The sequence below is a fragment of the Crinia signifera genome, chromosome 2, assembly GCF_055691185.1.
Source record: "Crinia signifera chromosome 2, ASM5569118v1, whole genome shotgun sequence".
Taxonomy (NCBI): Eukaryota; Metazoa; Chordata; class Amphibia; order Anura; family Myobatrachidae; genus Crinia; species Crinia signifera.
Window position 1 is genome coordinate 270,544,635 of NC_139218.1, and position 14,560 is coordinate 270,559,194.

The 14,560-nt window shown below is 41.4% G+C and overlaps 1 protein-coding gene across 3 annotated transcripts in view; it reads left to right on the top strand.

The window, feature by feature from the left end:
• Positions 1-14,560, top strand: part of NALCN (sodium leak channel, non-selective) — a 511,286-nt gene that overhangs the window by 64,458 nt on the left and 432,268 nt on the right. For all 3 annotated transcript variants that reach the window (XM_083168621.1, XM_083168622.1, XM_083168623.1), the window contains one exon: positions 5,292-5,474. In XM_083168621.1, the coding sequence (XP_083024747.1) occupies positions 5,292-5,474 (183 nt within the window). The remainder of the gene's footprint in view (positions 1-5,291; positions 5,475-14,560) is intronic.

Here is a 14,560-nt window from a genome sequence, read left to right on the forward strand (position 1 = left end):
GATTTAGTCCATAGAAGCGGGTTTGCGCATGCACAGTCGCTCCACTGCATCTGCACATGCGCTGGTCCCTGCACCAGTCATATCCACTGTGTAGGTGACAGGACAGGGGGCTGGTGGCAGCTTCCCTACTAAAAATAAGTAGAAGCTACCACTGGTCATTGCTGCGGTAAATGCAGGATGGTACAGAAACAGTTAACATCAGACTGGACTCTGGAATGCTAGAACTGGCAGGGTTATCTTCCCGTAGCCATCCCAGACTGTGGATGTGTGCTTTAACCAATAAAAGAGTTATGTCTGATCTTGTGTGCAGCACAAGGGGGCTAATTCAGAGTCCTGATTGCATGGCTGGGATTTCTTACAGCCAGTATTTAGTTGAGCTGCCTGCTTTGCAATCCCACCTTGCAAATTTATGTGCTCACTGTGTGAAAGTATGTGTACGGCTACACATCCATTCACAGCCGTGCAAATATGTCCAAAACCCTTCGTAACAGGCTCACCATCCAATGATTTTTACACTGGGCGCAAATCAGCGGCGCAATGGAAAAAGACATATCCGGCCTGGAGCTGATGTTGCACAAATGATCAGGCACGCATAGCATTTCCTAGGCATGCCTAGTGATTTTCCTGGCACACCTGTGTTTTTCTTAGCACTCCCACTAAACGGCTACTTACCGCCCACAGATGCCTACTTCCTGTCAATCACCTCACTAATAAAGATTAGCAAGACATCATCGCAGGATGACCTCGCACATGTATACTATAGGCCATGCACATGCACAGTGTATCACTAATCGGCTGCTGTGCAAATCCACAAATCCGGTCTGAATTGCCCCCAATATTTAGCACAGGTTGGAAACAGGTGATGGAAAAGTACACAGAACCAGAACTTGAATGCAGCACAAGGATACAGCATTATGACTACTGAAATAGTAAGGAACATCCACAGTAATGAAGATATCCTTAGTACTCTATTTCGGCAGCAGAGTAATAAAGAATTTACACAGAAACCACAGCTGTAATCCAGAGCACAAGTAATGAAAAGTTTGCACAGTCTATTAATGAACCAGGAATGACAGGAGACACAGGTGAGATCCACAATATGAGTATATGCACAAGCCCAAATTCTACAGAATATTTAACAATGTCACTTAGGGGGTTATTCAGACCTGATCGCTGCTGTGCGAATTTGCAGACACTTGCGATCAGATAGCCACCGCCCAGACAGAGTGGAAACCCGCCTGTGCAGTTCTGCCAATGATCGGTGGCCAGCTGCATATCCATACGCAACTCACTCACCATCAAATGATTTTCCCAGGCTGTGCAAGTGTGTGTAACTGTGACTCTTCCACAGCTCTACAACATAAACAGGCTGATTGAGGCCAGAGCTGACATCACACACCATCCCTTAAATAAGCCTGGGCGCTGCGTTTTTCCGGGCACTTCCAGAAAACGGCCGGTTACCATCCCCAAACGCTGACTCTCTGTCAAACAAACTGCATCTGGATTGTGAATAAAAACTTCACTGAGTTTTTTTGCTGTGTGAGGTAGCGCACGCGTGCTGTGACCCAGACATTTGCGCAATCATTCAACAATGGACCAGTTTGCAAATTCGCACAACAGCGATCAGATCTAAATAATCCTCTTAGCTTCAGATTCTTTAAATTGTTGGAAAGGCAAGGCAAGCTAGTGATCAGGGCCCAGCTGACAATGCTTCCAGACTAGAACTAAAGGTCCCCAGGTCCTAAGGACAAGTCAGACTCAATTCTCCTGTAAGCCCCCCAGCAGCTCCCCGGGAGGCTCACGTACGATTTGGCACTTGATGTGCCATTTTTTACATGTGATAAATCACATGTCATTTATCACATGTAACCGGAGAGCTGCAGTGGGTGGTAAGGACATACCCTCCAACATGACCCATTCCATTAGGTACAAAATGCTCTGTTCCTGCCACTGGCAGTTACAGAGGTTGGACTCCAACACAGTCCAAAATTCAAAGAGGGGGGGGGGGTCACATCAACTGCCAGTGAGTCCAGGACAGTGATGTTTGGAGTGGCTCTCCTATTTGAATATTGGACTGTACTGCAGCCCCACCTTTGCAACTGCCACTGGCAGGGAAGTCCAGAAATAGAGTATTTTGTACCTAATGGAATGGGCCATGTTGGAGGGTATGTGAGGAGCAGTGGGGAGGGCGACGGGCTCTGATCTGCTGCGGGTGGTGAGGAACAGTGGGGCGAGCGGTGATCAGCGGGACACTCTCAGCCAATCAGAGGCCGGGTAGTCATTTGACACTTTTAAAAAAAATTCTAATATCCACCGCTGCTCGGGGTGCCCGTCCCGCTGATCACCACCTGCTCCACCACTCCTCACCACCCACAACCGCACAGCAGCCGCCGCCCGGATGGGAGACACAGAAAGTGCAGTACCACTGGCACACACCTTGGAATCGGACCGGATACACAGCGGGTGCTAAAAAGCACCCGGGATGTGATGCTGATGTGTCCGATCGGACAGTTTGAATCTGCAGCAGATTCAATTTGTAGGGTCTGACCCAATGCACACAGGACCGCGCATTGAGTCGTATGAGGTGTCAAACACATCCGATTTGGGCCAATTTCCAAAATCAAACAAAATCATCCCAAATTGGATATGTGTATGGGAGCCTTTAGGCAAAGGAATAAGGCAGTGGAAATAGTAATTTAGACGAGGATGTGCAGGGCTGTCTGCCTTTTACAATGACCAGGGATCAATGGCCATGAGCCAGGCAGACCAGCCCCCTTAATAACCGAATACAACACACACACACATATGTCCCAACTTCTAGGCAACACTCAGGTCTAGGAAACAGAGCAGCCAGCTGGAGTCCCTGGCTGCCATTATCACCAATATCTGCAGCTGGTGTGAGACATTGCCCAGGTCTAGCAATGGTCCGGACCCACTAACACAATGGCATATATTCAATGCCGTGGGCGAGCGGTGACTGCGAGCAGGACTTTTTGCTTGCAGTCACCGCTCACCCTGTCAGTGTTCAACTGACCCCCCTCATACGCAAATTCCCCCTCGCTCTGTTTTTTGAGCGAGGGGGAATTGGCGTATGTGCCTCCAAAAACTGCAAGAATCGAGGCTAATTACAGCGAGTTTGCTGCATTAGCCGCGGCTCTCGCAGTTTAGGGGAATTCTCACCGTTCTGTGACGGCGAGGATTCCCCCGAAATGTTGCATAGTGCGAGCGGCCGGCGCGGGGGTTAAACTGCGAGGATCACTGGTTTTCTGCGATCCTCGCAGTTTAACCCCCTCGCCGGCCGCTCGCACCGGCATTGAATACATGCCTATGGGTGACATTTAATGAGATGCGAAAATGTGATTTTTGCAATTTTTAGGCAAAAAACAGGCGAAATCGCAAGTTTTTTCAAAGTCGCATATTTAATGAGATGCGAAAAATGGCAAAAAAAAGTGGAATTGCACATTCTGAAGGTGCGATTTTTAGTATCGCTGAAACTCACATCCAGATGTTTTCGCATGTTTAATGCGATGTGAAAATGGAAAAATGTTAGTAAAAATCGCCACACATGCAGATCAGGTTCTGACAGGCGAATTGACTAGAACCAAGCACAGACCAATGTGTAAAATGTATTATTATTTTTTTAAATGGCGTGAGGTCCCCCCTCCTGAGCATAACCAGCCCCGGGTTCATTGAGCCAGACCTGGTTCCAAAAATACAGGGGACAAAAAGTGTAGGGGTCCCCCGTATTTTTTAAACCAGCCCCGGACTCTTGCACCAGTCCTGGTTCCAAAAATACGGGGGACAAAAAAATCTGGTTGGCCCCTGTATTTTGAAACCAGCACCTGGCTCCAGCAGCCCACGGTGTCATGCCACAGCCGGGGGACACTTTTTACATAAGGTCCTCCGGCTGTACCATGAGCACCGTGGACGGGGTACCTGGGGACCCTCCCTCTAGGTTTCACCCGTCCAGGGCTGAAGACCGGGGCTGTCACCGGCGTCCCTGGGCTTTGGATGCCGGCCTGATAGGGTTAAAACACTCATTCATAACATTGCTTTATACAGGTGAACTACAAGTGCCAGCAGGCCTCCCCCGCATGCGGGGACTTGGTGAACCACAAGTTTCAGCATGCTGGGCATTAATGGGCCCGCTGGGACTTGTAGTCCACCTGTAAAAAGAATGTTAAAATAAAACACACACACACAGAAAAGTCAAACTTTATTACACACACCTCACTTTTACACAAATATACTTACCGACCCAGGGTCCAGCGCTGACTCCCTCCTCCAGAGCCAGCTCACCCCGCACTGACAGCGAGGTGAGCTGGCTTCCTTCGGCGCTGATCACAGCTTCTATAGCGCTGTCCCAGTGCAACAGAGGCTACTAGCATGGTTGGTCAATGCGTCTCCATGGAGATGCATAGCTCAGCCCTGATTGGCTGAGCTATGTGTCTCCTCGGAGACGCATCGAGCCCACGACACTATTAGCCTCTATAGTGCTGAGACAGCGCTATAGAAGCTGTGATCGGTGCCTGAGGAAGCCGGCTCACCCCATTGTCAGTGCGGGGTGAGCTGGCTCTGGAGGTGGGAGGCCAGCTGGGACTTGTGGTTCGCCAAGTCCCAACATGCGGGGGAGGCCTGCTGGCACTTTTAGTTCACCTGTATAAAGCAATGTTATGAGTTTTTTTAACCATATCAGACCGGCGTCCAAACCCAGGGACGCCGGTGACAGCCCCGGGCTTCAGCCTTGGATGGGTGAAGCCTGGGGGGGGGGGTACCCCTTTCTTGGGGGGGTCCCCACTCCCCCAGGTACCCCGTCAAAGGCCGACCAGCCACGGTGCTCATGACTAAAAATCGCCCCTTATAGCACTTTATCACACTTTTTCGCCCGGAACATGCAGCTCATTAAATATGCAAATTTGCAGCAAAAAATGCGATTTCAAAAAGTGTGATTTTTAAAAGTTACTAAAACTCTCATCCTATTAAATGTCACCCAGAGAGTCATTTTGGCTGCTCCTAACAATGTTTTACATTATATTCCTGTAAAAAACTGGGTTTTTTTGTATTTTTTTTATTACTGCTTACTGATTTTTTGGCAAAAAAAAAAAAAAATATATATATATATATATATATATATATATATATTTTTTTTTTTTCATTTATCAGCCAGCAATGCTTTTTATGAATGAACTAGTGAATTCAAAGATTTGTGTGCATGATGAAAATAAAACATACAGTAGAGTAGCTGTTTGAAGTACTGAGAAAATGTATATAAAATTATTCTTTTATTTCAGTGGGTACACTCATTACTACGCATCTGTGCAATTATCAGTGTTATTTCCGTTTGTATGAACACCCCAAAGACCTTCGAACATTATCCTCCTCTACAGTATGTGACAATTGCTCTTGATACGCTATTGATGTTCCTTTATACCGCTGAGATGATTGCAAAAATGCACATCCGTGGAATTGTCAAGGTGAGATGAAAATTTTATAATTTACTAGCATTTTGTTTCTGTTTATTTTTTTCCTGCAAAGTTCACTGGATCCTGGGACATAATTGCAGTGTAAGTGTAAGTGCATAAATGTGATTGCGTAGGTTGAGTTCCTTGTATCGTTACCGACGCTTCAATTTTTATTTTTTTATTTCTATATTAAAATGATAGAGTGTAGAAAGAAATGTGTATGAGAATCATTAACCATATTCCAAACCTTTTATGACAATATTATTGGATTTGTTATTATCATTAGTCATTAACTAGTAGTGTTTGAGGAATAACCAATCTTCCTAGCCTAAGTTCTGTTCCAATTTAGATATTTTTTTCTCCCCTTTTCTGTTCTTGTGTAACAATTTATGAATTATCCATTGTCACAATTTTTTCCTGGAGTATTCCTATTTTTCACAGATTTGTCCTGAAATTTAAATACTTAAGGGTGAAATGTAATAGGGTGAGAGAATCAGAAAGTGAGGGATTTGGTAAGAAATCTCCAGTTTTTTTAAAGTGGCAATTACTGCAAAATCAAAAGAAGGGACGGATTGTAGACCTAGTTATTCACTAACATGAGAGACATAATTTAGCGTCATCCATAGGGTGAAGCTGTACATCTGGGTGTCCCTTCCAGTTGTGTGGCTTGTCCCTTCCAGTTGTGTGGCAGCATATAGTAGGAGGCCTGGGTTCCACCGTCTATTATTTTGTGTGCTGTGTGACTCTTAGTGTGTGTGCCTATGCTGGAGATTTCCAGGCACAATTCTTCAATTACAAAACAGAGTGCATTTCACAATTAATAAAATGGTCAGGGCACAGTGTCCTGCTCAAAGCACCTAGTGGGAACACTACATTATATATATAATACAGGTTGAGTATCCCGTATCCGAATATCCCTTATCCGAATTATTCCGAAAACCATACATTCCAGAAAGTGGAATTTTTTTTTTTATTTTGCTAAAAACTCACTGGGGACATTTGTAACAGCACTACTGAGGGAATTATATGTAACTGGCACTATATATGTACAAGAAAATGATTGCTTGGCATTCAAATTTAATATCTGAGATAGAACACAAATTTTGTTTCATGTTTTAAAACCTTGTTTTTTGAACAAATAAAATATATTTGTGTGCATTTCATGTGTTTGATGTGTTTATACAGCATAAATGCAAGATACTTCAAAATACATAATTGAAATATTAAAATATTACAAAATACGGAATAATCCGTTATCCAAAATTCTCCTGGTCCCGAGCATTTTGGATACGGGATACTCAACCTGTAATAAATACAATTGGCAATACAATTGATAATAAATGCAGACATTGGGCGGTATTCAATGCCACTGGCGAGGTGGTTTGCGCATCGAGGATCGCCAAAAACAAGCCATCCTCGTTGTCAAATCCCCTCGCCAGCCCCTCGCTGTATTCAAAGTTCCAGGGAAATCCTCACCATCTAAGGAAGATGAGGATTTCCCTAAACGGCAAGGTTTGCAGCAAATTGCAGCGAGCCTGCTCACCATCACTGCTCACCACCATCGTAGCTTGTCTTAAGGGCATTGAATATACCCTAATATTGTCATGTAACAGCCCTGGCCCAGCCCGCCTCTTGCAGCACACCAGTGAAAAAACGAAAGTGTTAATAAGTGCTAGTGAGTGTTAAGAAGCCAGTGCTACTGTATTTACAAAAACTAGTGATACAAAATTAATGAATGTATTTACAATATTAAAGAAATTGTGTTAGTGATGAGATTATTAGCAAAAGAAGTGTTAAATAAAATGCTGAGTTATCCAGCCACACCAAATCAGGGGCATCGCACCCCAAACCCAGCTCTGTACTAGTTAATTATGGGACAAAGAATGGGGTTAACATGGGTTTGGGATGCGGTTAGTTTCACTGAGGTATTTAGGATAGATTGTAGTGGGGATACACAAGTAACTGCCGGAGGAAATTTCTGTAGGCAAGGGGAGAATGGAAAATAGATTTGGTAAGATCCTGTATAAAAAGAGTGTATTCTGGCAAAGAAGGGGGTGACAACTCTGCAGGCATATGGAACAGGTAGAGCTGTTTTGTTATTTGTGGGAGAAAAATGGTGAAGGAAAGATGATGCTGAGGTCTGTTTTGATTTGGGGGAAGATGATCAGTTCCAGGGAGGGTCATTTGCCAGGCAAAGCCCATATTAAATGCCTTTTGTCAGAAAGCATTTCTGTAGGCCATGTAGAAATCCTCATTCAGTATTCAGGCATTTGAGTATAGAGCATTTTGCTGTTAGATGGCTTCTGTAATAAGGGTCAGTCTTGAGATATTAAGAGACAAGCTTGAGAACTCAACTATGAAGTATTTTGTTGATAAACCCAGGTCCCCTCACTGGAGACCATCTTGGTGTGTACAAGAGGAATATACTGTAGACAATTAATTAAACAAAACTGGGGTGGTTATTAGCTGCATGCAAAAGGGCTTCACAGTGCACTGGGGACCAATGAAAACAATTAGAACATACCCCTCATGCAGTCCTGCACCATCTCTCCACATGCTTCCATACAGTGCAAAAGCTGCCAGCACTCTAATTGGTGGATAGCTCCAGCCATCCACCAAACAGCATGCTGACAGCCATTGACCCTTTGTTTGCAGGTTGGGAGACATTTAGAAAATGATGCTTTTGTGACCACCACCTGACTCTGCTAACAGGCCCCTAGATTTATGGTGGTCTGTGCAGCTGCCCAGTTTATCTATACATGAAGATGACCCTGGCTGTTTTGAACACCCGGCAACTGGTTATAGGTACCTGTCCGCAGGGCTCCATAGACTGTATGCCCATGGACAGGGAGGAGGGTACTGCACATCTAAAAGGACAGGGGTTGGGTGGCGATTGTATATTTCTGGGGCATGGGGGTAGGGTTGTGAGTTTATGTACCAGGAGATAGGGGTTAGAGTGAGTATTATATATCTCTGGGGGGGGTAGTGTATGTTCCAAGGTCTAGGGGTAGCATGATAATTGATGGCTGCTTTGGCTAATTGTAGTGACAGTGATGACCAGTCATCAGCTAGTGCCATGATTACACTCCCGGAGAGGAGCAGAGGCTGGTCAGTGGAGAATTAGGGCAGTGGAGAGCAAAGCCAAGCACACAGCAGCCAGCACTGGTGAGGGATATGGTCCTCACTGCTCCCTTGGCAGTACCCGATAGCCAGAGCAAATTCCAGTTTCTTGTTAGAATTACACAGTGGGACACAAATCCCAGAAGTGCAGCAGCAATACGGTTTAGCCGGGCCGGCAGGCAGTATGAGCGGACAAGGTAGACAGTGTGTGTGACCGAGTGGTATTGATTATTTTGATCATTGCTATTTTTGGCCCTGTGAAAACCACTTTTTATTTTAAATTTACAAGAAGATATAAAGGAATACTGTAAAAAAAATGTTTAGTAATTATAATTAATAAACTTAGGGCCTTATTCGAGTTCACTCTTTCTGACAAAATCCGTCTTAGATGGACAAAACCATGTGCACTGCAGGGGGGCAGATGTAACATGTGCAGATAGAAATAGATTTGGTGATTTTTTGGTGATTCTTTGCAGGGTAAATACTGGCTGCTTTCTCTTCTCTTTCTCTCTATACTTATTTTTTATAGTTATATACGTTACTGATAGACAACTCGCGAAAATACCCTTCTATTAGATCTCTATTAGCACTTTTATTTGGAAAGTCTGAATTGGCTTTCTCCTTCTTCCTTTTAAACAGGTGTTATAACAATCTAATCGAGATTACAATATAGTGTATATATTTCTTGTCTGGGGATTGGAACTTACAAGTCCAAACAATACTATTAATGAATAATAAAAATATAATAAAATAAAAAATGAAAATAAATATTTGTCCATTAGTCGGGAAGTGGGATTTGAACTCACCCATTCTGAGGTACATTGTTCATAGTCAGGCGCTCTACACTTGAGCCAAACAGGCTCTAGTATTTGAATAGGAAAATATTAGTATATTTAAAACTCATCTATAGCTCCATATAAAAACATTCGATGATGCCAATTTTAGAACAATATTGTTTTTTTATTATATATGAATTATACTTGTGCCATTTTGAAATTGCTGACATAAATTTTATGTATTTTGTGTATAAACATAAGCAATGATAGTCCACACAGCATGATACTCATAAGTATATATCCTGATTACCTGACCTGGAATGAATTGACAGGTGCAATTTAATTGCTGCCTCCCATTGATTGGACAAGCAACCTTTTTAAACCAGTGCAGGTAACTACCAGATCATCTTCTGAGGAAACCGTCAGTGACCTATAGACGGAGAAACGCGTCAAGATTCTCATCTCATCCGACTTTGTCCGCCTCTCCAATATTCCATATTGCCGCATACCCCACTACCTATCAAGCTCTGGACCGTCCCGGATCCCTGCATTAACTTCTTGCAAGTTTACGGCTAAGGTGCGGTAACAGACGTCCACCCACATCGAGACGTCTGGGGTACATTCCATCTTCACCCAGCCTGTCAGCTCCCAGCGCCAGCTCTTAATCCATCGGAGCTACGCTGGTTGGTTAGCCGACAAGCAGTTACCCGGACCACAAAGTCTGCTCCCGGTACCGGCTCCAATACCATCTGGAGCAACACCGGTAGAAGCGGACACCTGTGTTTAACGGAGTACACCACCGCCGCATCTTTTCAACTGTCACCTGGTCCGCAACGTCTGCTCCCGGTACCGGCTCTATCACCATCAGGAGCAACACCGGTAGAAGCGGACACTTGTGTTCGTCAGGAGACCAACATTGCCGCATCTTTTCTATCTTCCCATCAGCCGGTAATATACCTATTTATTTTTATCCGGAGCCTTATCCATAAAATAGTCGGTTTGACTAAACTTTTATTATATAAAGGAACTGCTATTCTTTATAACATCGGTCCAGAACTGTATCATAAGGAACTGAGACATAATTAATTTCTTTGGCATAAATTAAAGGAGACACAGTCGGATGTTTATCAGGAATATATATATATAAAAAAAAGTTTTATAGTGCTTTCTTTGCATGCATTTTATTATTATTATTATTGTGAATTTTTTGATTTTAAATGTATCTAATTGTATTAAATGAATATATCTAAGTAAAAACATATACTAAAAGGATCAACACAGTGCGCTCTCTTGGTTTTCTTGTTTTTTGGTTTATCTTTGGAAAGGCTTTGTCCTTTTTTCTTTGGGAGCAGCAATCAATGCTGTGGACCTATTAACAATTGATTATAATTGAGTATAATTTAATTTCTATATAACCTTTTGCGCCTGATTTACTCTCTTGGGTTTTTTTTTTTTTTCTTTATTCTATTTGTTATATATTTTTGGGCTGCACTGTTTTGATCTGATGGCATCATCGAATGTTGGAGATAGAAATAGGAGAAGAGATAGGTTGATGTTTGGCACATCAGATAGAACAATCGAAACTCCAGATATAGATACACCAAATATGCCTTTATTATTCAATAAACTAGAAGATTTAATTAAAACTGAAACCAGACATTGGTTAGATAAAAAAATGCTTCAGAAATATCTGACAGAAAAAATGATACCTCGAGGTTTGAGAATTTTTAAATCATGCTCTTTCAAAGAGGATGAAAATCTAACAAAAAAGTGGAATGATGTGTTGGACCAGTGTTCCTTTAGTTTGATGGAGCTCCTTGTCTCACATCGCGATGATAAGATTAGTTCTACAAATGTAGAGATTGAGAAAATACAGAATCTTTTGGAGCCTTTTAGAGTAAGCGCGGAATTTAATGATTATGACCAGAAATTAAACCAGAAAATAGAGGAGTTTGAATACTCCCTAATTAAATTTAAAAATAACAAAATGTCCAGAGACAGTTTTGATTACAAAAATAATCAAGTCCGCTCCTACAACAGAAGGTTCCAAAATCAAGAGAACAGATTTAATTATAACCGTACCCCTTCTACACACAGAGAGAGACACAATGAAAATGGCAATCAAATAAGAAGCCCGGTCTTTAGAAATGACAATAGATCCAATTATACACACCAACGTAGGAGAAATTCTAATGGGAGAGGACCTTTTAGAAACATGTCCTCTTCTCATTTTGACTATCAAACTAAAGGAGCCAGACCTAAGACTGGCTACCAACATCTCAAACAAGGACAGGAGATCATAAATCTTCCATCAACAGAAACATCAACCAGTTTTTTAGAGAAGGATCTATACCCGATATGGAAAACTACCAACAGGTTCCAAATCTTAAGCCAGGATACACCGAAAAGGAAAGAATTAGATTCAGGGGCACCAGAGGAGGATGGAAGAAGGCTATCCAAAAATCTAAGAAAAGAGTAAGAGAGAAGGGAATATATAATTTATCCACTAGGGAATTAAGTGAAAGCGAAAAAGCAGTTATTTCTAAAGGGCTTAAATTTGCCCCCTCTAAACAACCACAATTATTTGATTTATTTGTTGAATTAAACAGATACACCAGGGACCTCTGTAGAAAAAGATACTTTCTTAACCAGGAATCTATGAGACAAGAAGAACCACATTACCAGATTAGATTGGAGGCTTCAGATAATCAAGCATTAAATATTTTGGAAGATTTAGAGAAGGAAAATAATACAGATTTACTTCCCATTTTTGATTCTGAAAATTCGACCAGAAACAAAATATTAAAAAAGAAGTCAGAATTTTATCCTATGCAACACAAAAGTGGATGCATTGAGGCATTTTATGCACTAACACTTAAAGACTTTAATGAATTTTGTGGGAAATTAAATCAAAAACAATTTAAAAAGAAAAATAATTTACACCCAAATGAGCATTACGCCCTTAAAAGTCTGAAGGAGGATGACTCAATCACAATAAAAGCCGCGGATAAAGGCGGCGGGGTAGTAATACAAAATACCTCAGATTATATTACAGAAGCTCTCCGTCAATTGAATAACAAAAAATTCTATTCAGTTTTAAATGCCGATCCTACTATTCCTTTTTGTCAGGAATTGAAGGCAATGTTAATCAAAGCAGTAGAAGAGGGGGCTATCTCCAAGAAGGAATTTCACTATATACACAACCCCTACCCAGTAGTCGCCACTTATTATCATTTACCCAAAATTCACAAGTCCCTCACTACACCCCCAGGTCGTCCTATAATTTCTGGTGTTGGGTCCCTCACAACCAATTTGTCTGCTTTCGTTGATTCACACTTACAAGATTTAGTTTTTTCACTTCCATCACACATCAAGGATACCACTCAGTTTTTACAACTTATTATGGATATCGAGTGGCAATCAGATTATGTGTTAATGACATGTGACGTTGAATCATTATATTCTAATATTCCGCACAAAAAAGGCATTTTAGCCCTTCAACATTATTTAGATACGGATGGAAATCTGAGTGAAGAAAGGAAAGCATTCATCTTACAATCCGTGCACTTTATACTCACTCATAATTACTTTACTTTCAATGGTGTTTTTTATTTACAGTCACTTGGCACTGCCATGGGCACCAGGTTCGCCCCTAGCTTTGCAAATTTATATATGGGACTTTTTGAGGAACAACATGTGTGGCAAAGTCCATACAGGGCGAACCTGGTGTGCTATGGCAGATACATTGATGATTTATTTTTTATTTGGCGTGGGGATCTCACTTTAGCACAACTCTTTTTAGATTCTCTTAATTTAAACACTTTTGGGCTCAAATTCACTTCCACTGTAGACACTACCCACATTAATTTCTTGGATATAGCCATCTCTATAAAAGATAATAAAATAAATACTGCAACCTATAAAAAAGATGTGGATAATGGAGGATATTTGAACTATAATAGCTGTCACTTTAAACCCTGGATGCAAAATATTCCAAAAAACCAATATTCTAGAATCAAGAGAAATTGTTCAGACGAATCACAATTCATACAACAAACAAAAGAAATAACTGAGACTTTCCTAGAACAGGGCTACCCAAGATGGCTTCTGGAGAAGGCTGAAAAGGAGACTATGCAAATAGAAAGAAGCAGCCTCCTAAAATCCAAAACTATTCTTAAACCTGCCTTCCTAGACAAACCAATATTTATAACCAAATACAACACACACTCGGACCAATTGAGAGAAATTATAAAAAATAACTACAGAGTTCTGATGTGTGATAATCTGTTGGCCCCACACCTAGATAAGGAACCCAAGATAGTTTTCAAGAAAAATAAAACACTAAAAGACATCCTGTCTCCGAGCCACTTTAGAGACGGAAATAATAAAAAAGATGAATCTAAAAGTATGAAAACAAAGGGTTGCTTTAAATGTAAGAAAAATAAATGTATGACCTGTGAACATATAAAAATACCAAACAATTCCTTTCAATCGACTCATCTGGGCTCCTCTTTTACTATTAAAAATTACATTGACTGTCAAACATCCTATGTAATCTATTTAATTACATGCATTTGTGGTTCACAGTATGTGGGCCGTACGATCCGCACAATGAACACCAGATTTCTTGAACATAGGAGAAATGCGATAAAAGGTTTCCTAAAACATTCCCTGTCAAAACATGTAAAAAACAAACATAATGGTGATCATCGAGTCCTGAAAATACAGGGCATCGAGCATGTAGAGGAAACTTCTAGAGGAGGAGACCGGTATGAACGATTGTGTGCCCGAGAGGCATACTGGATATTTGCATTAGGGACATTGTTTCCAGCAGGCTTAAATGACAACATAGAACTTAATAACATTTAATTGTTCTGTACATGGTGTGCCCCTAATAGTGTGTTATTTAGAGGGGTTCTACTCCCTCTTTTTCACTTCCCCCCTTTTTTCTCCCACTCCCCCTTCCGCTTCTTTTTGGTTGAGCATCAATAATAGCAATAATAGTAATTTTCTGTGATTATTATCTCAGTTGGATTCAATATAAAATTGAGCAAATTTGTAATCTCCTCCTTCGAATTGGTTAAGGTCTCTATCACAAGATTAATAATCGATCTTTCCACTTAACTAAAGATTATTCTGTACCAGTAAACTCTTATATATTTATGTGTAGCCATTTTTTGTATTTAATTTTGTATAAATATA